This window comes from Molothrus ater, chromosome 8, assembly GCF_012460135.2.
Source record: "Molothrus ater isolate BHLD 08-10-18 breed brown headed cowbird chromosome 8, BPBGC_Mater_1.1, whole genome shotgun sequence".
Lineage (NCBI taxonomy): Eukaryota > Metazoa > Chordata > Aves > Passeriformes > Icteridae > Molothrus > Molothrus ater.
The window spans coordinates 30,549,544-30,573,383 of record NC_050485.2 but is presented as its reverse complement, the minus strand read 5'-3'; the positions used below and the strand labels follow the sequence as shown (position 1 = coordinate 30,573,383).

General features: G+C 39.1%; 1 protein-coding gene across 3 annotated transcripts; it reads left to right on the top strand.

Moving 5' to 3' along the window:
* Window positions 1-1,977: 1,977 nt before the first annotated feature.
* TIAL1 (TIA1 cytotoxic granule associated RNA binding protein like 1) lies at window positions 1,978-22,874 on the top strand. 3 transcript variants are annotated; one of them, XM_036385207.2, is made up of 12 exons: window positions 1,978-2,187; window positions 8,637-8,733; window positions 11,947-12,096; window positions 12,394-12,448; window positions 12,759-12,846; window positions 14,700-14,775; window positions 16,692-16,800; window positions 17,079-17,174; window positions 17,259-17,343; window positions 17,625-17,748; window positions 18,225-18,364; window positions 19,220-22,874. In XM_036385207.2, the coding sequence occupies exons 1-12, from the start codon at window positions 2,159-2,161 to the stop codon at window positions 19,335-19,337; spliced, it is 1,167 nt and encodes a 388-aa protein (XP_036241100.1). In that variant the 5' UTR covers window positions 1,978-2,158; the 3' UTR covers window positions 19,338-22,874. The 3 variants fall into 3 exon arrangements, with proteins under 3 accessions (XP_036241100.1, XP_036241101.1, XP_036241102.1); XM_036385208.2 differs by having other exon boundaries at window positions 1,980-2,187; window positions 11,998-12,096; XM_036385209.2 differs by lacking the exons at window positions 1,978-2,187; window positions 8,637-8,733; window positions 11,947-12,096; window positions 12,394-12,448; window positions 12,759-12,846 and adding an exon at window positions 12,997-14,233.
* Window positions 22,875-23,840: the final 966 nt, after the last annotated feature.

Below are 23,840 nucleotides of genomic sequence, written 5' to 3'. Positions count from 1 at the left end.
GACTCCATTGTCTCACACCAGTCCTGCTGCATCATCTCCTGGAGCTGCAGGCACTGGAAAATGTCACAACACTCTGAGAATTCCTGGCATTTACTGCCTGTAAGACCAACAAAAAAAGTCTTTGGACACGGAGATTCCTTACCTGCAGATCTCTGGCTATTCAAAATCCATGCTTAGAGTACTCCACTAATTCCTTACATATCCAAACTGCTTTGGTTTTAATACATTTTTAAGGGTTTAATAAATTTTAAAGAGTTATTTAAGCCACCTCTCTCTGCACCCATGTGCTACAAAAACTTCTACCAGAAATGTGTGCCTGGCAAGTCTTGCGTGTTTAAATTAAAGAGGAAAACACTACTGTGAGAGCAGCAGGCACGAAAATATCGAGTTTGATAACTATATATGCAGTTTTCTCTGTGATATTACTCTTTGGAAGAGGGGGGGCTATTTAAGGGTACCTGAATATTCAGTATGTGTACAAAGGGATTTTTTTTGGAGAGTGCTGTGATTATTCTGCTGTGATTATTCTGTGATTTATTCCAGAGTGAGAGCTGCATGTGAGGATGCTCATCCTCTGCCTGTGCAGAGCTATCCTGATCCAATTCCCACTGACAATTCCTAACCTGGCTCTCTTGGTGGGCCCCCTAAACACCACACATCCCTTAATCCTCCCAGTGAACTGATCGGTGCTCACGTACACCCATACGTACGTGGCACATGAAATCAGAATTACTGGGAATTGTGAAAAATGCATATTTTATGATTTTATGATTGGCTTTTCACAAATATCAAAATGAATATTATGTGTTGTGTTAGAAAGTAATGCTGTATTAATTCTCTTAAGCAGTGTGTTAAATATAGTTTTAGGTTACAACAAAATGTTAAAATAGAAACTATGCTATGTAGGATGCTTTTTTTTAAAGAAAGGACTTGCAGCAAGATAGCAGCCACAGGACACCTGAATCTTTCAGAGAAAAAGAATTTATTGCCTTCTTATCAGAAGAAACGAACTTCTTCCCACCTCGAAGGCACTGTTAGGATCAGAGGAAGAAGTTGACGATGACCAGACAGAATCCTGTGTTTGAATGGAATTTATGCATCATGTATGAAGTCTATGAATATGCAACAGGCTATTGCTTTTAAAGGTTAATCAATCCTTTGTTAACGGGGGTTCTTTTTCGGGCTTATGCTGCCCAGAAAAAGGTACCCGGACGTCCGTAACTCTTGGTTTCTATTGTCTCATATTGTCCTAATTCAACTTGTCCAAATTATTATTACTCTAATTGTATTACTATTTTTATAACCATTTTATTATATTAAACTTTTAAAATTTTAAAAACAAGTGATTGGCATTTTTCACAGGAATCACGGGATCAGAGCGCTTTGGGCTGGAAGGGACCTTAAAAAACCCCCCTGCCACCCCACAGGGCAGCTCGCTCCAAGGCCTCACAGCCGGGCCATCCTCCTCCCGGGGCTGTCAGTGACCCGTCCCGGTGTGGGCCTGACCGGCGCAGCCATGAGGAATGACCGGGATGAGCCTGGGGGCACAGCGGGGCGCGGCGTTTGTCCCCCGCACACGGTGACACCGCGCTTCAGCGCAGCCTTGGCATCCTCGTCCCGCTCGGTGGGCCCGGGACTGGAGCTGGGATGAAGGCCGGGACCGGGATCGGGACGAAGCGAATCTTCCCGGGCTGCCGGCGGCCAATCGCGGCGGCCCGGGCGCGCCCCCGCGGCGCCGCTGCTATTGGGCATGCCGGGAGCTGTAGTTCTCTCCCTGCGTCGCGCCGCTCTATGCGCGGACAGGCGAACTACAACTCCCAGTAGCCTTTGGGGCTCCGCCACGCCGTGCCCGGCCGTGCCTACGATCCCCATCGCGCCCCGCGGGGCCTGGAAGGAGAAGCGGGTCCGGGAGCGCGCGGGGCGGCGCCTGCGCAGAGCGTGGCTTCCTGAGCGTCTGGTGGTGGCCGCCATTTTGTGGTGCCGCTTCCCTCTCCCGCTCGGGATCTGCGGCCGCGGGACCTGGCGCGGGGGCGACGCGGAGCGGGGGGAGCCGGGGCCGCCCGCACCCTCCTCACCTTCCCTTCGCCTCCGTGCGCCGCCGAGCCCCTCCGGCGCTGCCCCCGGGCGCGGCTGCGGAGAGCGGCGCTCGCCCACCATCATGGAAGACGACGGGCAGCCCAGGACCCTGTGAGTGGGGAGGGGGCGGCGGGGTGGGCAGCGGGCCCGGGGCGGAGCGGGGCGGGGGCAGGGGTGCGCTCCCGGGGAGCGGGGCCGGGGCCTCGGGGGGTGCCGGGGGAGCGGAGGGAGCCGAGCGGGACAGAGCGTGTGCGGCAGGGCCGATAGCGGGGTCCGGGCAGGGGGAGCGGGAGCGGAGCGCGGCCCGCACGGAGACGGCGCCGCAGCGATCCAAGGAAAACGCGGGCGAGCCGCGGCTGGAGCCGGCGTGTAACGGGGGCCGTCCCCGGAGCCTCCGGGGCCCGTCCCCGCGCGTTTGGAGCTGCAGGCGGGGGTCCCAAGCCTTCCCCGGGGGGCACAGGCCGCCCCTGGGCCCCTCTGCACGGCGGTGCCGGCGCTGGGAAAGTTCTTTGTGCTGTGCCGGCGGTGGGTGGGATGGGGAGCGCCGGGAAAGCGGGAAGGATCGCTCTTCCCTCCAGCGTGTCACGCTGTGGTTCAATAACAGGGTATCGGGCCCAGCAGAAAGAAATAACTGTGTGCTGGCCGCGTCTCTCCGCGCTCTTTAGTCCCTCGGTGGCTGTCATCCGTTTTCTGTTTGAAAATACGAATTTGAGCGTTTTGGGGTTGCTGCTGGGTTCTTTTTAGCTTTGCAGGTGTGGTTTTGATGAATTTTCTTTGTCCTGTTGGCTTAAAGGAGGGAGGCTCGCACTTGTGGTTGGGCACTCGAGAGCAGGGATTTTGTGCTGCTGCTGATTTTAAGCAGTTCCCAGATTTGCAGAGCAGCTGCCAGAGGGTGTTTGGGGCTCTGGGAGCGGTGCAGTGTTCGGGCTGTCCCTGGAAGAAAGGCAGGCTCATGCTCGGGCTGCCCAGATGACAAAACACAGCTCAGGACGCTCAGGACTGTGCAAATGAAATCTTTGTCTATTTAGCTTTCAGGACAGTAGGCTTCAGAAAAACTCTCCGAGATAGTCTGGACTGAAAGCCACCCTAAAGAAACTACTGAAACAGAGTAAAATGTATCATAATTCTGTTCTCACTACCAAAATGATGACTTGGCATTTAAGGCTTAGCAAGGCAATTTGTTTTTTTCTCCTTTCTAGGTCTGCAAAAGTTCTTTAAACTTGTTTATAGTGTAGTATAAGTACTTAGTCCTTGCTCCCTGAGGTGCATAATTAAAGTAAGCAGATCTGAAACGCTTTTTGTGTTGATTATCCAAATGATCTGAGTTTGCCTGGCCCTCAGAGCAGACCTAGGTTGAAGTGTTGTTTTAGAATAGGAGGAGGGAAAAGAGCAGAGTCACACAGTGTTTTATTCAGTTTTATTTTCAAGGCTCCTTTCTTCATTATTGGCTCTTTTTCTTTCTTTTTAAGAACTGCTATAGTCCCAGTAGGTATTTAAGATGTTCTTTTAGTGCTAACAAGTTTGGGTACCACAGTGGCCGTGGGTCCTTCCCAGGATCACATCCATCAAGGACCTGACTTAACCCTCTTAGTTACTAACAAGAAAAAATTAAATTTGTGCTAAGATGTCTGAACTAGCATCTCCACAGCTGCCCCAAATGGTTCATTGCACACGTGTGACTGTTTCATTTGTTAAACTAATAAACAGCATGCACATTAATTTCCTAGTAGTTCTGTAGTAACCACAATCACAAAGGGTTACTTTCCTGTAATTATCTGTAGGCTTTTTGCTTGGAAGACAAAAATTTTGCTGTAGCATTTTTTCCATTTTACCTTCTTGTCCCTAGTTTTTATCTGAAATTTCTTTAAATTTAGAATAGCAAGATGTGTTTTAAAGATTATTATCCTGAGCACTGCTTTTCATATAGAGCAGTTGTGGTGTCATAATAAAACTCACTGTCCCCCAAGAAGAACAAATAAAAATAGTGTTAGTTGAACTTCTAAGTTTTCATTGTTTGGTGTATTTGGGGAGGAGGAGGGGAGAGAAAGTGAAGAACAAATTGTTTCAGTAGCTATTTCACCATGTGCAAAAGCACTTGCTTCATAGTGTAAGCAGAACTTTATGAATGTCTTAGTTTTTTACTCCTCAAGGAATAAACGAGATCCAAAATCTGTAAATTAGGAAGGAATTTTCTTATTTAACAGTTGAAAGCCATTTTTTTAACTTCTAAAAAGCAAAACATACCTTACCACTGTTCACTCAACATTTATGTCCATCTTAACCAGCTCAGAATAAGGATTGTTCCAATTTGCAGTACTTACAGGGCTGTTATGTTTAGTCCAGTCATGATAGGTCAGTCATAAACCTCTAAGAATTCAGAATATTTTCTGAAGCTTAATATAGAATGCTGACACTGTTTGCATTTTTATTTCTTAACTTCATAGAAATGTGAAGAATAACCTTAGATACTTTCTGCCAAAAAACTTTCCAGGAATGGGGGCCCTTCTGCATGATTTGTCACATGTAATTTTTTAGCTGGTCCTAAAATGAGCTGTGAGCTTCTGATTTTTTTGTTGTTGTTGTTGTTTTTCATTTTAATAGAACACTTGCAAGCTCTGTTCTCTGTGAGTACTGTTAGATTGCACAGGCTGTATCAAAGTCCTGCTTTTACTTTAAAGTGAAAACTAAACTATCAGAAACCTGATGTGCTGCTAATGTTATCAGTTCTTGCAGGCAGCCAGTAAAGTTGCAAAGTTGTATATTCTTGTTGAAGTTTTTAGAAATGTTTAGTGTGATTTGGAGGTGTTCTGGGACTGCTCTGAATCACTGCATGCCTACAGCTGCTATCTCATCAGCCTTGCCATGCTGTACTCCAAGTCTGGAGTATGGATAAGGTGCAGGAGTAAAGCTTCTCCCAGACTCTTCCTGAACTTCCTTCAGTTCAGCTCTGTACAGGAATGTTGTCTCCTGGAGGAGGCTGCATAGTGGATTATTCTTGGTATCATTTTATTTCCAGTAGCTCACAAGCACTAGGCAGAGTTGCTAGAATTTCCACATCAATTACCTTATTGCTTATCATAACTTGCCCTTTTAAATATGGAAACTGCCATTTCTTGTGTGTTGCCTGTGTGAGTGAGAAATCAGATTTACTATTTTTCCTCAAAAAAAAGAGTGTAAAGGAGTTTTGTATACCTAAAAGGTAGTGGCTGTGAATCTCCCTTTCTTACCTCCCTGTCTGGCATGCAATACAAACCTGTTTACCTTCAAAAAGAGAGTTTTGCTGCTCAAGCCAAAGAGTTGAGTTCCAGAACTCATTATGGACTGATACATGCCTCTTGTGTTCCTTAGATAGTTGTACAACATCTCTGAATTTCAAGTAGTTTGTTATTCTTTGTGTTGCCAGCAGCATTCAGAAGTGTAATAGATAAAAATGTGTGTCAGGACATCTGTCTGTCTATGGCTTGTTGGGGTTTTTTTGTAGCTGCTTATTAATTGGTGTTTAAGTGCTTCAGGCTTGCAGAAGGGAGCAAACACTATGACCTGTGTGCAAAAAGCCACAACTTTTGCTGCCCTGTCACATCATCCAAAGCCACCAATAAGAGTTTAGTAAGTGCTTCTGCCTTGCTGGGTTTCATCATTTTAAAAAATTTGCATAATGCATCCTCTAGAATGTATCAGTCCAAAAAGACTGGAATACAGTACATAGCATGTTAGGAGTCTTCTGGTTTCTTGAGGTGTGTCTGTGATAATTTTGATTTCCTGAGGTAGAAGAGAAGGTGCTGTTGTGTTACATCAGGTGTCAATGGAGCTAGGAGGGGAAAGCTGAGCATGGGCTGGCCATGTGTAGTGGGTGATTAGCATCAGCTCAGCCACGTTTTGTGTTTCCAGAAGGGTAAGGTGTCTGCTCCTAATGTGGTGAATATCTTGATTTCTTTAGTTCTGGAGCATTCAGACGTTGACACCTAAGATGTTTGCTTGTGTGTTTTTATTGAAGTAGTTTCTAACTGTACTGAAGGAGGTGATGTTACTGCAGTCTGCTTAAAGACATGAAGTAACCATCAAGTCTTACTTTTTAGCAGATTGTTTCAAATTTGTAGAGATTTGGATTTCCATATTTTACATTTAGTTTGAGAGATTTGGGGCTGAGTGTTGTCCTTGCTGTGTGAACCTTTACTGTGCAGTATTCTCAGTGGGTGCATTCCTGAAGTTTGAGTTTTAGCAGCTTGGGAAGGGTGGGAATGCCTCTGACTAATGGTGACACTGTGCACCAAGGCAGCATTCGTCTTGGAACATTTAGGGAATTAATGGACCAGTAGGATTTCACATCCCATCTGAATCTAGCAGTCAAGGTGGTCCTGATTTTTATGAAAAGGCAGCTTGTTTCATAGCTGAGGTTTATGATGCAGCATTCTCACAACTATCTTGCTGAAGGCATGGTGGTATCAAAAAACCACTTAATATATCTGAAATATTCTAGCAATTAGTGTAACTTTTCTTACCTTAGTTGAATAGATTGCTGAGCAATGGCTTTCCCTGCTCTTTTTTTCTTTTTAAATTTTTTGTCAGACCAAGAGGAATTCTCCAGCTTGATTTTCAGCCTTCTTGTGTTTTTCAAATACATGTTAATATTATGCAGAAGAGGATGATACTTGGTTTTTTCTTGTTAGTGTTAATTGTATTCCTTACTGTATCTGGTTTGCAGTAGAAATAATGTGTTAATTTCTATCAGTGTTACTGTATCAGTGGGCTGTGAAGGCTCAGCATTAATAAATACTACAGCATACAGAGGAAACCAGTACTAACAATAAACTGACCCTTTATGTTGGAATTCCTACTGGGATATACATTTGCCATCTGATTTTAGTAGTATCTTCAAAGGTTAATATTTCCACTAAAAACTATTAGTGGTTTACAATTTATTCTTGGTGAATGATTAATAAAAATTTAGTTAGTATTTCAGAAAGAAAGTATGGATAAATGTTTAACTACTAAATTTTCAGGATCGAACTGAAAAGTCAGTGAGATGGACAGTTTGTCCTGTAAGAGCTCTTAGAGTTCTGCAGTTTTTAACTTCTCTACTGAAAAGCTTCATAACAATCCAGGCTTCTGTCAATGACTTGTGTTAATTCATACACATTTAATAAGAAAATAATGAGTACCTGAAGGATTTTAGTGGATGTTCTCTATTCAGGTGGTGCTTCAGAAAGTCACTCTGGATGTTGTAGCTTTGAAGTCCTGCTGAGAAAGTGCAGAATTGGCTCATAGTTGCTGAAAGAAGAACATAAACAAACACCTGTTGATAGGGTTGTGTGGTGTTCTGATGAAAACAAACAGTGTCTGTTTTGATTTTGCTGATCCGGATGAAAGTCCAGCTGCCAAACACGATTTGCCTTTGAAAAATTTTGAAGGGTTGCCTCTCAGAGCAATTTCAGAGCACACCTTTAGCTAACTCAAAATAATTTGTCTGTGAGCAGTAAGAAAGGCTTGTTCACATTTATGTTCACTCTGTTAACAGGTCAGGCTGACTTGAGTTTGCAGTTTTATGACATTCTGTAATGACCAGAGTAAAATGAGTAAAATGTAAATTCTTTCAGCTTCTAAATCACAGAAGGTTCTGCTCATCTTATTGGTTGCACTTGAATTCTTTATGCCTTGACAGGCTTGTTTGTAAAGGTGATGAATGTCCCTCTGCTGATGGCTTGTGACATCTGTTACTGTGACAAGCCTTTCTCTTAACTGATCACTTTGTTTACAATTTGATTACAAATTAGTCACATTGTTGAAAAGAATTTAGTTTTGCATTCAAGACTTTCTCAGCCATTATTGACCTGGTAAATCTAGGACTCTTATCTAAACTTGATACGTATTTCAAAACTTGGAATTATTTCTCAAGATTTACAAACTAACAAAAATAAAGAAGTCTGGGAGATATTAAAATACCACTGCCAGAATTTTGGGGGGTATTCCAAAGGTGAGAGCTGTCGAGATAGCTGCTGCACAGTGCATTCCTGTGGCAGAATGCTGCATAAATTGCCTTGTCTGTTGGTGAGTGGGCTGCCTTTCCAAATGCTCAGGGAAACAGCAAAGTTGAGTTGGTTGTTTGCAAGGCAGCACAATTTGTCCGAGAGCTGCTCCCGAGCTCATGGGAGTGAGATGTGTGTTTGTACCACATTCAGAAGTATTCTTGATGAGATACTCAGTGGGAAGTGAAACTTAAAATATCATTGCCCAGTTGGTTGCTTGTTCTGCACAACATTCTTGAGCAATGTTCTTTGTGCTTTTGACATCTCTGTGCCAGGGAAATGATTGGCACTAGGTCTTGGTGTCCAGTGTTGTCTGCATTGAGCTTCACTTCTCAGTTGTGTAGCCAGTATTATAATTCAGAAACCACAGAGTACTGCATTATAACTATGAAATAATTAGTAAATATAATCTTTAAAATACTTGAGATGTTTTAAAGGAAGATTCTTTATAGTTGTTTAAGTTTTTAAAACCATAATTACGTTTTAAAAGATGACAATTTCTGGTTTAAAATCTTGGTTTTTTGTTTCCTTGTGTAGCTATGTAGGAAACCTCTCCAGAGATGTGACTGAGGTTCTCATACTTCAGTTATTCAGCCAGATTGGACCATGCAAAAGCTGTAAAATGATAACAGAGGTAAGGCCTTCCACATCTGGGGGGTAGCAAATGTAATGTAACTTTACCTTAAGCTATCCAAAAGAAATGAAGTTGAGGGCTTCTTTTGACATTACTGGCAGTGGGTTTCTTTGGGTTCATTGTGTTTGGCTCTGGGGATAACTCCTGGCAGGAGAGACCTGGTGTGTGCAATCCTGTGCTTTTGCCTGTAGCCCTCACTTAGCTTTTGTCAGCTGGTGATGAGATTCCACTTTATTTAAAAGATTGTTACCCCCTCTTTGCAAATCACGTTGTTCTGGTGATCAGAAACCTTATTATTTCAAGTGTTATTCATGGCTATTTGTACATTTTTCACTTTATTTGAACATGAGCCTCAGTAATTCTTGTCCCTCTTGAATAAATGGTTCTTTGCTATAGATGAAAAGTAAGAAGTCCTTCAAAATAAGTTTGACTCTTCCTCAGCTCTTTCTGCACTACTTCAAATACCTCTTGTCTGTACTAGTACAAATAGTTCTTGTCTGCACCTGTCTGTTCTTAAATTAATTTTTCCTTGAAACAAAGTGACAAAATTTCCATAGTATTCCAGATAAAGTCTTTTGCACAGAGTGTTGGTAAGTATTAATATTTTCTTATCTCCAGTGTAAATACTCTGGTACCTTTATGTTTGGCAGCCATTTCTGTGAGCTTTTTGACACATCCTAAAAAACTTCTCTCTCCCTGGTATTTTTCCTTCCTTCTACATTTGTAACTGGTAAGCTTTGAGCAGGCAGGAACTAATCTGAGTTCAGCCAGGTTTAAGCTTTGGTCCTTCATGTCTAGTTTCTGTACTCTTCATACTTTTTACTACAGCTTATGCTTCTTACTAACTTGTAATTACAGCTTTCTTGAGGACAGTTACATTAGTTTGTTGTCAGGATAGTTAATGAAAGTATTAAAAGGCAGGTCTTGTGACCAGACTTCTTTAGGAATGCTACCAGAAACTCCCCTGTGGGCTTCTTCTCCTTTCAATGTGTCACACAACTTGTTTGTTTCTTTGTTTTTAGCTTATCATCAACTTGCTGCTTGTTTAATCACTCTCATCTTTGTCTGGACTAATAATTTCCCATGTGACACTTTTCTCTGCTGGATTTGCTTTAAGTTTATTGGAGAAAAATAACAGAAGGCTGAGAGATCACAGTTGTTAGTTCTTCTCTGAAGAAACAGTTTGATTGTCATGTGCTCTACAGACATAAGGTGCTGCTGCTCCCACCTTTGGCTGGGTGAGAGCTGTTAGCAGCACTTTGGTTTCTTGAGGATCAGGTGGGAAATTCCAACATTTTTACCTTGGTTGAGGCTTTGTGGTTTTAAATCTTTCCGTAAGTGAGACATCTTCATGAAACAAGTAGATAAACAAAAACTGCTGGCAGCTGTATTCAGTGCCTCAGAGGTGACTGCACTGGGCTGACCTCAGCAGCTGCCAATAAGCTGTCACAGAAGTGCAGACTGGATTCTGGACTGTCACAGGACCTGGCCACAGAGTCCATCCTTCTACAGTGTGTGGTAAACCTGTCCTGGGGACTGTGTCATGGTTAGGTCATTCTTACCATTGTTAGTACCACCATCACCTTTTAAAAACCTGTGGTTTTTCCATTTTAGCTAGGTGTATCAAGTCATTCTTTTTCTTTTGTAGAGTATATGACATGAACACATCAAGTGTTGAAAAATTTCAGGTGTTTCTTTTGGGAGTATCTAATACTCAGGCTGCTGGCACAGTATTTGTAGATAGTTTTAACACCTAAAGTTCTGAGTGTCTGCAAAAGAGATTCCTCTCATGTTCAGACAAGTTCTCAGGGCTAAAGAAGACCTCCCTACAATCTAAAAGTAAGGCTGTACTTCAGCTGAAGCATAAACCACCAAATTTCCTGAAGAAGCCTTAAATGGGTTTCCCAAGGTAGTGTGGGAGGAGGGGTGAATTAAGGCTTTCTTTTTTGGGCCATCTGAGGTGAGTGTGCTTGTAGAGAACTTTGTGACTGAAACTTTCTTTATGATCTCAGGTGCATTTTCTCTCATCTGTTCATTGTGCATCCTTTAGAGGCCCCAGGTAGTGACAGTGTTCAGGAGACTTCACACTCCAAGACCATTTTAGGTGTACAAGGGCCTTGTGATCCATTCAACTGTTGCATCTTCACAGCTTCACAAGTAGACAGAACCATGTTTAAGCTGTACAATCCAGCTTTAGGAGGAAGGATTAGAATTGTTCATCAGTGTAAGTGTGTATGGGTTGTCAGAAGTTAAATAAAAATGCTGGAAAAGGCTTCTCTTAGCTCGTGTTACAGCTGTGTTCTACCTGCACTGGGGGAGGTTGATAGTGAAAATACTGATGCCAGAGCAGTTCCTCTCTGCTAGACCCTTCCCTTTCCATGTGAGAAATATCTTGTTTAGGGTAATATTAGTGTTTCTAGAATTATATTTTATCATTTTGGTCCATGCACATGCTGCATAGTTAATGAAAATGTTTTGGTAACTGTTTTTGTACTCATTACATCCTGGAGGTAGATCAAATCCAGTGTTCAAGTTGGCATTCTCAACATCCTTTCCACTTGATCAGCTTTTCAGAAAACTCTTCTGTTCTTTGCACTTTATACTCTGGTACATTTATTACTTCAGTGACCTCTGCCAGTGAGTATTTTTAAAGGTGATTTGTTAGGCCATCCTACAAAAACAGGTTGTACTCAAGGTTTAACAGAGTTAACAGTCAATTGATTAGTATCCTTTTCCCTCAGTCAAACTATTTTGAGTTCTTTTAAAAGGTTATTTCCCAGTCATTTTTCACTTGAGACTGACACTATGCAGGTTCCAGGTTGCTGCCTGCTGGTGGTTTTCAGTCAAATAAAAGGAAAGACTTCTTAAGTAGGGCAAGAGAAAATTGGTGAAAATGTGTCTGGGGAATAAACCTTTCTAGCTTTGAGTATATGCATGAGGCAGTTCTTTCTTCTTTCCTTTCTTTCCCTTTTCCCCCCACTTTCCATCCAGTTTGTAGATCACTTTTCTGCTCAGTTATTTTTAGTTCAGTAAACTTCAGTCCTCATTCAAAGCAAGCTATCCTTCAGAAACTGCTAGACCTTTAATAAAAAAATCCATCTTAAAAATTCTTGCATTTAAGTGTAATGTCAAAGGCTATTTCATAAATCTGATGCAAATCATTCTGAAAGTTTCTAGCTGTAAGTAATATATTTTCCTGGATTTTCTTCTCAGCAACCCGATAGCAGAAGGGTCAACTCTTCTGTTGGATTTTCTGTTTTGCAGCATACAAGCAATGACCCTTATTGCTTTGTGGAATTTTATGAACACAGAGATGCAGCTGCTGCATTAGCTGCTATGAATGGGAGAAAAATTTTGGGAAAGGTAAGTTGCTCACATGGTAATCTTAGATTTAATGACTATAGATTTGTGTGAAAATATTAATAAAACCGTTGAAGATGTTTTACCAAGATTAAATATTGATAGAATAATATTTTAAAAGTATTGATATAAAAAAGTAAGTCTTGTTTAGGAAATGTATTATTTGTGATCTTCTATTTATGATGGTGTTTTATATTAAATGATGATTTGTAAACATTGACAGTTGTAACCCACCCTTGAATGAACTTATAAAATGTAAGAATTTTGTGAATTTATACTAAATCTTATACTTGTTTTCAGGAGGTCAAAGTAAACTGGGCAACAACACCAAGTAGCCAGAAAAAAGATACATCCAGTAAGTAATGTAATGCCACAGTATCACTTGTGCACAAATACTTCACAAAGTGGTAATAATTTATCATAAATGCATTTAAACATAACTTCTCTCCTTCCCATCTAGTGTTTGATAGAATTTTGCAAACTAATTCTTCTGTTTCTGCTTTACAACCGGGGAAACCGGAGTGGACAGATTAAATTGCTGCTGCTCTTCACATGGAATCCTGAGCGTTCCTGGTTCCCAGAGCTGTGTGCAGAGCATCACTTTCTCAGGAGTTGAAACTTAAGATAGCAGTTAAATATTTGATTAGTAAATTATTTATTTTCAGATCACTTCCACGTGTTCGTTGGAGATTTAAGTCCAGAAATAACAACAGAAGACATCAAGTCAGCATTTGCTCCTTTTGGTAAAATATCGTAAGTATCATCATAAACATTTCCAATATCGGTCAGAAAATGTGATAGTGAAAATGTCTTTCAAAGTTGAAATGTTATTTCTTATCTATTGAGATAATTTTTCTGCTGTTCATTTTCTTGTGGTGGGTGGGTGGGTAGTAAAGAGGGGTTGAATCTCAGTGTGTTTCACAATGTAAATGCAGTAATGTAATTGTGCTCTGGTTTGCTGAAAGCAATGTGCTTTTAACCTAATTTATATGCTAATGTCCTTCAACCTTTTATTAAAATTTAATTACTGCTCTAAGTGTGTTTTTTTGCTGTTGAGAATGTGTACAGAGTAGTGACTTGACATACTATATATATTGTATCCTGGGTGTGTTTTATGTGCATTTTTGCTGCATTTCATAGGCAGTGTGGAAAACTGGGCAATTGAAATATAATTCTATAAAGCAACTAGTTAATAACTTGGGAATGTTTTGAAAAAGCTAATACTTATGAGAATGAAATCTGGTTTTTTGGATGAGAATGGGATGAATTACAATTATAATATCTGAAATGAAAGAATGGTGGCTTTACAATATGTGCACATTTCTGCCAGTTAAGAGAATGTTTCTTTAAACTTCTCTTGGACAATTCAGGTGATCCTAAATCACAAAGTCCTTGAGAGTGCTAAAGAGTATTGCTACAAAAAAAAGTCTGTTAATCTTTTATCAGTTTATCTTTATAAAAATCAAAGTTGCACATGAACGTTTTTGTACTACTTTTCAGGAGTATATTTCTAAGAACAAAATTCTTATTTTTCTCTTGTTCTGTACGCATATTTTTAAATGAATCATAAATCTTATTTCTTACCTCTGCTGTTTTGTTTACTTTGCTTTTTGTCTCTTAATGTGGTAAGTAGTACTGTTTTAAAAATCAATTTAAAAAGAATAATTCAGGTTTCTGTTTCTCAATCTATATTTATACCTGAGACCTGCAGTTTTTCTAAAGTCCAAGTCACAATTAAAAGTAATAGCATTCTGGTTATTTTGCAGAATTGCTCATAAGAATGGACAGGATCTTGAAGGCTAACTGCAAGGAACTGTGCACACTGGAACTCAGTTGTAGATTTTTTCTCATTTCTATTTATTCTTATTATACATTATTTATATATACATATTTTAGTATTTACATTTTAACATTCTATTATTCAGTGCAGTTCTATATTTCCAATCATTTTAACTTACTCACTAAAATTTCTGTGTAAATTTGTTGTTTTCGTACTGGTGTGCTTAGCATTGTTGTTAGTTTTATTCTCCTTTCTTAAATTTCTGAAAATGTCAATTTTTCAAAATTTACAGCTACCCAAACTCCAAAATGATGGTAGAGAATTGACCAAGAAAAATAAAGAAATCTGTTAACAGGCCATGTATGCCTTTTAATTCCTATTTTTTCCTCTTTTTCGATTTTTTTAATATTTCATATATTTTGTATCACTAGGCAGAAGACATTTAACTATTTAGAAAATGCATGGTAAATTAGATAGAATTGTTACAGTAATTTATAGAACAGTAAACCTTAGAGGACCCTAGCCAATAGAATATTAGAAAAGGAAACTTTGTTTCTCTTATACTTCAAATTTGAACATTCTAGTTATAGCCAGTATAGGTTATGTGCATAGGTTGCATGTTTATTACATGTTATTTTTTTTGTCCTACTGCTTTTTTCTAACAGGTAAAGAAGCAATAGGGAGAGTTCAGGAATGACTGTAGTTTTAGGGCTAACTGAATTTATAAGAAAAAATTATGCTCACAATACAGTGTGTGTGGTTCCTTTTAGTTTTTATTTTGCAGGTTATCAATACTACCCTCATATAGCTGTGCTTCTTTTCACAGGGATGCACGGGTAGTTAAAGATATGGCAACTGGAAAGTCAAAAGGCTATGGTTTTGTATCTTTTTATAACAAACTGGTGAGTAATCACAGTGCAGGTTTAAAATAGTCCCTATTTTCCATTTTTAGTTTTGCCTGTTTATGTATTTGCTGTTTATTAGACTTCACCCAGGGAAACAAATTTACATGTACGGGAGCTGGATGTATGTTTAGGACAATGTGGGGAAACTGTGAATCATTTTCCTTAAATATTTTGCATAGGACAAGCTCACAGTTTCAGGATTTTAGGTATATAAAGCCTGTTTGTGTGGTCAGAAGTCCTAAATGTCAGATTTCTGGAGCTGTCCTAATCAGAGAACAGGTTTTAATTTCTTCAGATTTGCCAATGCCATAAGATACTGCAATTGAATGCCTTGATTTATGTGTGTTTTTCCAGTTGCACTTTCTTTGTTCTGTGTTACAGCTGAAAAAGAAATAGAAAAAGAAATAGCTGTTATTTCCTTGTACCCCTCTTCCTTTATCATACAGTTGTTTGGTTTCTGTGACCACGGGGGAACTGTGACAGTCATGGAATTAAAGCTACTGGATTCTTTTTAGACTGAGCCATAAAAACTCCAATTGAAATTAGTATTCATTCTACAAAATGAATGGATGAATTCTAAACACAGTACTAAAAAGTACTCTAAATTTCATGTCTTGATTGTTGTTCATTCCCACAGTAGCTGCACCTGTAGGGTTATGGTGTGACAGTCCTGAGCTGGTACTTCAAGGCCCATTTTTCAGAATGTATCATTCTGCTGGATTTGGGGAAGTGGGATATGCTCCCAGACTTCCAGCCTGAGCTCTTAATGCATAACACAGTTAAGAGAAAATGGAACTCCTGCATTGGACTGGATCGGTTATGGCCTGGGCACTGTTCCATTTTTATCTCAGCTGTGGTCCTCAAGCAGGATAGCAGCAAGATTCATCAGAGAGTGTTTCCTTTCCTTGTCAGTTCAGTATGTATTCACCATGTTTTAGGAGCCAAGGCTGCTTGAATCAATTGGGGGGTTTCATTGTCTGGTGGGTTTGGTTTTATCATTTAGATTGAGTTTTTCTTTTCTTATTGGTCGTCTTTTGTAATTTCATTTTTGTGTTTCTGTGTTTTCAAAATGAGTACTCAATATATTTAAAACCTAGAAAGATCAAGGTCCTGAGTTTGAGAATTCTAGTTGGGAGCAGCTCACCTTTAACTTGTCCACATTTTCTTTGTCCCTTGTGCTTGGCATTTTTTTCCTTAAGCTTTGTGCCCTTGGAAAAGCATTTCAAATGTGCACTAACTGTTTGCTCTACCTGTCTTCTTCCAAAGTAATGGGAGACAAATTGCTTCTTGCAGCTGTTAGCAAACTTACCCTTGCTTACCAAGTGCTTCTGCTTGCACTGTGAACTTAAAGATTGTCTTCAGTTGCATGTTCAAGATAAAAAGTGGACCATGGATTCTCATGTGTGTTCATACAATGACCTTAACATGTAGAGAACTTACAAAACATCTGTTGCACACCTGCAGGAAGCAAAAGAAACATTTAGTGATAGTTATTTTATTTCAGTGATTGCTTCTGCCATCTGTGTGAGCTTCCCACTTTTTTGGGCAGCTTTTGAACATTCTAATGCAGATGCTTGTATGGTATATGTGTATATGGTATAAATGTGTGTGTCACATGTACATGCATGTATACAGGTAGTTTATATATATATGATTGCAGTTGGCCTCCATCCTGTGTAGAAAATGGGTGGGAGGAAGTTTTTACCAAATGACTTCTGAGAGCCTTCTCTGTAACCAGTTGCCTTCATGTTAATTAATGTTTGTTTGCTTGCTCTGATTGTTCAGAATTTCATACTCTTCTTAGTACTGTTACTGGTTTTGTCAGTGGAATTAACTGATAGCCACGTCTTGGGAGTAGATTTGTACATGATTTTTGTTTGGAAGTGCTACAATCTCTGTTTTAATCTCTTCAGGATGCAGAAAATGCTATTGTACACATGGGAGGCCAGTGGTTGGGAGGCCGCCAGATCAGAACTAACTGGGCAACAAGAAAACCACCAGCCCCTAAAAGTACACAAGAAAGTAAGAGCTTCATGTCATGCTGTGTTGTGTTTGCTGTCTTTTCACTGTTCAGTGGGGGAATTAAACAAAAGCCAAAATCATGTCACTTAAATCACATATTAGCTTGCCTTCCAGATCTTGATTAGATTTTTTTGGTATGTTGTATCAGCATAGTCATAAAATATTGAATGTGTTTGTTAATAATGTATTTGTTAAATGTGAAATTCATGCTTGTGTACGAGGTAAGTGTCTAGGTTACTGTCAACCCACTGCTGAAAACCAGCCTTTTCTCTTTATAGATAATACAAAACAGTTGAGATTTGAAGATGTAGTAAATCAGTCAAGTCCAAAAAATTGTACTGTGTACTGTGGAGGAATTGCCTCAGGGCTAACAGGTATGAAGTGCTCTCTTATTTTTTATTATTGAAACTTTTTGAACACCAGGATGATTACTAATTCAACAACATCTTATGTTGTAGATCAGCTTATGAGACAGACTTTTTCACCGTTTGGACAGATAATGGAAATAAGGGTGTTTCCAGAAAAAGGTTACTCATTTGTCAGGTATGGACAGACAAAGCAAAATCTCTGGGTCTGTGCATGCAGTAACACTTCATTTCTCTGTAATTTCACCTGATTTAACTTGTCCTGATACAATAAAAGCTGTCACCATATATTCATAGAATAATTTGGAATTTTTAAAAAGGGCCACCAACATTTTTACCTGAGAAGATGAATGTTTGTGAAAGCAGATGTTTTTCTCTGGATGTATGGAGTCACTGTTTTTTAAGTAATCAGGTGGAAGTACTGTAAAACATAACATTGGGTTTTTTTATATTTTTTAGGTTTTCAACCCATGAAAGTGCAGCACATGCTATTGTTTCAGTTAATGGAACCACAATTGAAGGACATGTTGTTAAATGTTATTGGGGTAAAGAATCCCCTGATATGACTAAAAATTTCCAACAGGTAACTGTACCTAACCTTTTCTTTGTATTGCAAAAGCAATTGTGTTTATACCTGTAATGACTTCCCAGTTATAATGGCTAAATTTTGTGGTGGAGTTCTTATGAAATTCCATGTTCTGTCTCAGTTATGTTCCAGTTCATCAAATTGGGCTAGTGATTTTGATGGAATATCTGTTACTGTCTTCTGGATATGATCCAAGATAGGGAGAAACTTTGAGGTAATTTTAATTCTTGCTGTTTTGCTAACTGCAGATTAGGTGGCTGTCCAACCAAATAGTCTTTGGGGTTTCAAGCACACACAAATAAATTTTTCAGTACAAGGATCTAATTAAGTCATAGTGACATCTTATTTTTCAGATCTCATTATTGCTTGTTTTAGCTCTCTGAATGATATAGCCAAAACTTTGCCTTCAGCAGCTCAAATGCAATATAAACCATCTCTAGAACCTGAAGTACAATGGATTATTCTTTCTGCAGGTGGATTACAGTCAGTGGGGACAATGGAGCCAAGTATATGGAAACCCACAACAGTATGGGCAATATATGGCTAATGGGTGGCAAGTACCATCATATGGAATGTACGGCCAAGCATGGAATCAACAGGGTTTTGGAGTAGAGTGAGTAATTATATTTAATTTTGTTAGAATATTCCAAGGATGCTGTAGCTTAAGTTTCAGACTCATTTGGGTCAAGGATTGCACAAGGTTTCAAGGTTTTGGGGGGACTCCTGTGTGCTTAAAGTTTATGTTCAGTGCTTGCCATGAGCAGATACTGGGGTGAGTTACTCAGACTTGTACCTGGTGGCACATTTCACGTGTGATAGAGGCACAAAGACTACCCAGTGTGGAAAAGTTTTGGGTGGTGGTCTTGTCTGGTACCTAAATCTATTCTGGGTTCTGACTTGAGGTGTTGAGTCTGAGCCAGGAGCCTGGATATTTGCCTACAAGGGAGAGAAGGAACACAGACCCTTGAACTTGTGCAGTTTCAGAATTTGTGTGGGCTTTTAATAATGGATCTCTTGAAGATTGAAGTCTTCAAAAGAACTCTTTGTTTTAACATAATTTTGAAATAACTTGTTTGCCTAGTTCTTCGTTATCTGGTGCCAATTAAACATATTAAGCCCTGATAGACCTATCACTGGTGTTCATGCCCATGAGGTATTGGGTATTTCTTGCATTTCTGCATCACTGATGTTGAGTTCCAGCCACCTGTGTGTGTTCATGCCTTGGGAGGCAGATGTCATATCCAACTGGTACCCAAGGTTTGTGGGGTTTTTTTTCTCCTTTGTTCTTAAAAAGCTCATGATATTTTCAGGAATCACATGTTGTAGAGCTTAACCTGAATTACTCATTAAAAAGAAGAAGAAATTGTTCTATTTTGATACAAGTAGTTGTGTAGGAAGTATGTTTATATATATATATATTTTAAGTTGCTTTTCCCCACTGTTTTTAACCATCCTGTTTCTTTTTAAGCCAATCTCCATCTGCTGCCTGGATGGGTGGATTTGGTGCTCAACCTGCCCAGGGACAAGGTGCTCCTGTAATACCTAACCAAGCTGGATATGGTATGGCAAGCTACCAAACACAGTGAGCTGGGACTCTGTTTAAAAGTGTGTATTTCATGATAGGCTGCAGTTTCCAGTGACATTCTGAAGACTGGAATGTAGACAATGAAAAAAAAAAAAGAAAATATTTATTTTAAAAATGGAAATGTTTGGAACCTTTAGCACAGCTTTGCTTTGGTGAAGGACACAAATGTCTTCTAGTTCTGCCTTTTTAAGTTTTTGTTCATGATGGATATGAACATGTTTTTCTTTGTGTACAAAAATTAAAAATAAAGTCAATAAAGACAATTCTGACTACAAATTTTGATATAGTAGGAGAAATGGCTAATGAATTTGATCTTGAGGTTACCATTCCTTTTTTTTTTTTTTGTTTTGTCTTCAGTGTTTTATATCATTGTGCTTTTAAGAGAAATGACGTTGAAAAACAGGGAGTTGCTTTTAGTTGAACACACATCCTGAAATAAACTGTGGACCAATCACTACAACCTGCAAGACAGTATTGAGTTTTCAAGAAACCTATGGACATAGTTCAAAGTATATGTAGGTCTTGGAATAATTTTTTAAAAAAATATTTAATTTTTCTACATGCTTACAGAAAACAGCTGATACAATGAACAGTTCAGTCTGAAATGAAATCAGTACTGTCTGAGAAATTTCACATAACTTTTACTGTCCACATTCAGGCACACGTTGAAACTTTTCAGAGCTGGTTTGCTTGTTAAAACTCTAGTAGTTTACATTTAATTTTGAGAAGTAAAAGTGTTTTTACAAGTATGTTGTTTGTATTCAAATCAGACAGTCATACTTGGGCTTTTACATAAAGTTTGAAGGCTACACATTGTAAATATTTCATAATTACAGTGTTTCAAAAGCATGCTCAAACATAGAAGTAGCAATGTAATTATTCAAAGTAATACTTAATATACCCTACTGCTTTAAATGCAGTAGATTGACAAGAATGTGCAAGACTGACATTTCCAAAGTTGGCTATTATGTAAAGTTACATAAAGAACTATAACAAAGAGCCTTAATTTTAATTTCATAAATCTTTAATGCATCACCTTTTTGTCATTAGAAATACAAATTTTTTGCTTTACATTATTTGGTATGTAAATACCTTGGTTAACAACCTTGTAAACCTATTTCAAGGTTATTATAAGTTGTATAGTATCTTGAGTGTTTTGAAAAATCTTGATGTTTTTTAAGTCTAGAAATATTTTGCCCAAGAATTTTTTAACAAGATTGTTAAAAACATCTTATTTTAGAGAATATTCAATGTGCCATTTGGTAAATGGAGATGCAGTTGAAACAGTACACTGAGTTGTGACTTATTTTTAATTAAAGTTTTTGTCTTTATGGATGGTTTGCATGTGATGAACTTGTACAGAGGCTGGGTTGTTTGTGTACTGAGTGTGTAAATGGATAAATCATGAAGATGTTTAAATGGTATACTTGGGTTATTTCTGAATTATTTTATGGATACATTGATATAAACTGCCTCAATAAATTTGAAGTTGAAAATGAATGTAAGTTAGATATAAGTAATGTGTCCTCCCTGTGACAGCTAGAGGGTGCAAATGCCTCAGCTGTCATCTGGAATGCTGAGGCAGGCACGGTTGGAAGGAAAAGAGTAGGATTTGCAGTGGTAGCTCAGTGCAGCAAACTTGCATTTTAAAAGAAACAGAACATTTGGTTTTTAGAGATGGTAGTTCTAAGTGAGTGACTGAGAAGCTGTGTATTTTCTCTTCTCTGTTTCTGGCCGTGCAGGTGTTGCGAGGTAGAGTAGTCTGTTTTGAAATGGAGATTTGCAGTTGTGTTAAACCCAGCCAGGTTGTGCAAATAACTACACTTGTTGCTGTAGCAAATCACATGAGGGTTTTCTTTCCTCCTCTTTTATTGATGTGTGAAGTAGTACCTTGACTTTTAGATCAGGTTGAGAGTGAGATGTACTGGAAGAGCAGTTTAGTCAGTTGGCTCAGCTGCACCAGAGCTGCTTGTGACTCTGGGCATCTAATGCATGCAATAATGACTGAGGTTGGTGTGGAACCACGAGTGCTCGTGCTGGCAGAATTGGCCCTTTATCTCCTTTTCTCCTTTATGCTATCTGTAGTGTCTTTCCACTCAAGATAGGAATCTTTGCCTACAGGACTCTTGTTTTTCTATACATTTTGTACATATGTGTATATCTACGCGAGGATCGGCCTATACATTGTAGTTTGGGAAAACCTCACAAGTAAGTCTGTACTTTTGTTACACTCAGCTGGTTTAAAAAGTCACGAGTCAGTAGAGATACGAATTGTGAGTTCCTTTAGGATTTCTTAGACTTCACTTGAAATCTGGGGTTTCTACATCCTTCTAGGTGTTTGCCATATGGCTGTTCTGGGTGCATGCTGGTGTGGAGGCAGTTTGTTCTTTAGGCGCTACTGAAGATATAGATGATGCAAGTACATTGCCACATAAATGCCCATATAAATGGGTGTGAGATTAAGGCAGTGATCTTTCAGGTCTCAATGTGTAGATCACTTTAAATCTGATTATTTAATATGCCTGCTGTAGAGCTGGGCCGTACCTGACCTGTATTTCAGGATGAAAGATAGGATATACCTTCTGATTTAAGTCTTTTGTCATTGATTTTTATACAGCTTTTCTGTAATGGTGATATTTCTTCGCAGACTGCTCAAGGTGTGGGGGTCTCCAGTGTCCTTTAATGTTTCTCTAGCACTGCGAGGAGGAGTTGTAAATTAGATTGCTTTTTACTCTATAGCATTCATAAATGCATCACTGACAATTTTTTGGCACCAAAGAGCCTCTTGCACCATACTGCTTTTATGAGTGACACTTACACTGTTGTAATTTCTCTTAACTACAGAAATTGACCACTACCTAACCCTTACCACTAGAATTTGGATTTCAGAAACACTGATTTATTATGGCTTAAGTTGATGCGTGCAACCTAAACCAAGGTTGTAATCTGCATTTGCAGAAAATGTTCAATAAAAATGGAACATGATAAAGGGCTTATCCTGTATTTGTCATCTGTCAAAGCATTGTCCCTCTTTGCTGTAAAACTGACAACAGGCAGACAAGGCTGAACTTGTAAACTATGCACTTGCAACCATGTAAAAGATGTTTTATTTAAAAATTTTTCCTACAAAATCATTTTGTATTTTGCGGAGTTGCAGTAGTAAGGCTGTAAATTTAAGGTTACGTGTAGCTTCTCATCAATCCTGCCTCCTTGTGTATATTTGCTAACAGTTTTTAGACATACTCTTCCTGCAGAACCTTCTTCTTACTAAATAACTTCATGAGAAGCGATTCACTGTACCAGAACCATTGCCTTCATTTCACTCAAAAAGTCTCACAGTGAATAAGGCTTAGTTTTGCAGAAAAATAGTGATTTGTTTTTCTTGTGTTTGTACACAAGGAAGCAGACTTAAACTGTATGGACATGATTAGTGTCTGATACTTAATTATCTGACTGTTTTTGAACAAGGGCACAAGTGTTTGTTTTGATCACGTGAAACTGTTTCCTGGTCAGCAATAAAAGATTTTGTTGCACTGTTCTTACATTGCAAGATACAGGCAATCTTTTGTTCAGTATATGTCCAAAAAATGGATGGGGTTTGTGAAGAACTGCCTTGTTCCAGCTTGAATTTTCATATCTAGATATAATCTGGGATCTGGATTGTGGCTGTAAGAGCAAAAGAAGGTTCTCTTGAAAGTTGAGTGAGAATTCATTTGTTCTGATCACCTGTGGTGCCTATCCCACATTGATAAATTTAAGGATTTTACTATGTAATGAAGTTTCTGTTCATAAAAAGGCAACTGCAAGGCAGTAGCTTCTGGGAAGGTCTTTGTCGTGTTTCATTTCAGCTGACTTCTATGAATCCAGTTGATTGTTTAAAAAAAACCCTTAAAAGTTGTTGTGTTTTTCAGTATCACATGGATAAAATCCCATCCTGCTGTACCATAATTTCAAATCAAAGAAAATGCTGAAGTGTTTACTGAATGTTTTACTTGAAAAAGAAACAGGACTTCATGTTGACAAGTGAACGCTGATTGTGTTGTCCTTCTGAGGCTGTGTGCTGATGTAGATCATGGTTGTGTGAATGACATGCTCTGCTCACTGACATTTCAAGGGTAATGACTCAGAACGTTAATTTGACATCAGTAATGATTATTTGAATACAAGTTATTCTTGCTTAAATACACAGCTCCCTATGCTTTGATTAAAGCTGATCTGAATCTTACTGGTTATTAAAGTATTCTTGATATGCTGTGGAAAGAAACATGGCCTTGCCTTCTGTCTTAGTGTTGAAGCTGTCAATAAGACACGGAGTTGCACAGACTGTTTTTTGTTTAGAAGAAAAACACTTAATGGATTTGTCAGGGAATTCAGTGTAAACTGACTTTTCTGTAGTGATGGGTGATGGTGTTTGAATGTTTCCCTTCTGAAACAGTGGCTCAGTTACCATTCCTTGCATGAACCTGGCTCTCACAGATCCCAGATTCTCAGCAGCACTTTCCCA

Excerpts from the sequence above, each read along its gene's own strand:
- TIAL1 (XM_036385207.2), top strand. The coding sequence starts at position 2,159 with ATGGAAGACGACGGGCAGCCCAGGACCCT. Across the intron at positions 12,097-12,393 it reads GGAGAAAAATTTTGGGAAAG|GAGGTCAAAGTAAACTGGGC; the intron begins GTAAGTTGCTCA and ends ACTTGTTTTCAG. Across the intron at positions 14,776-16,691 it reads TATCTTTTTATAACAAACTG|GATGCAGAAAATGCTATTGT; the intron begins GTGAGTAATCAC and ends TAATCTCTTCAG.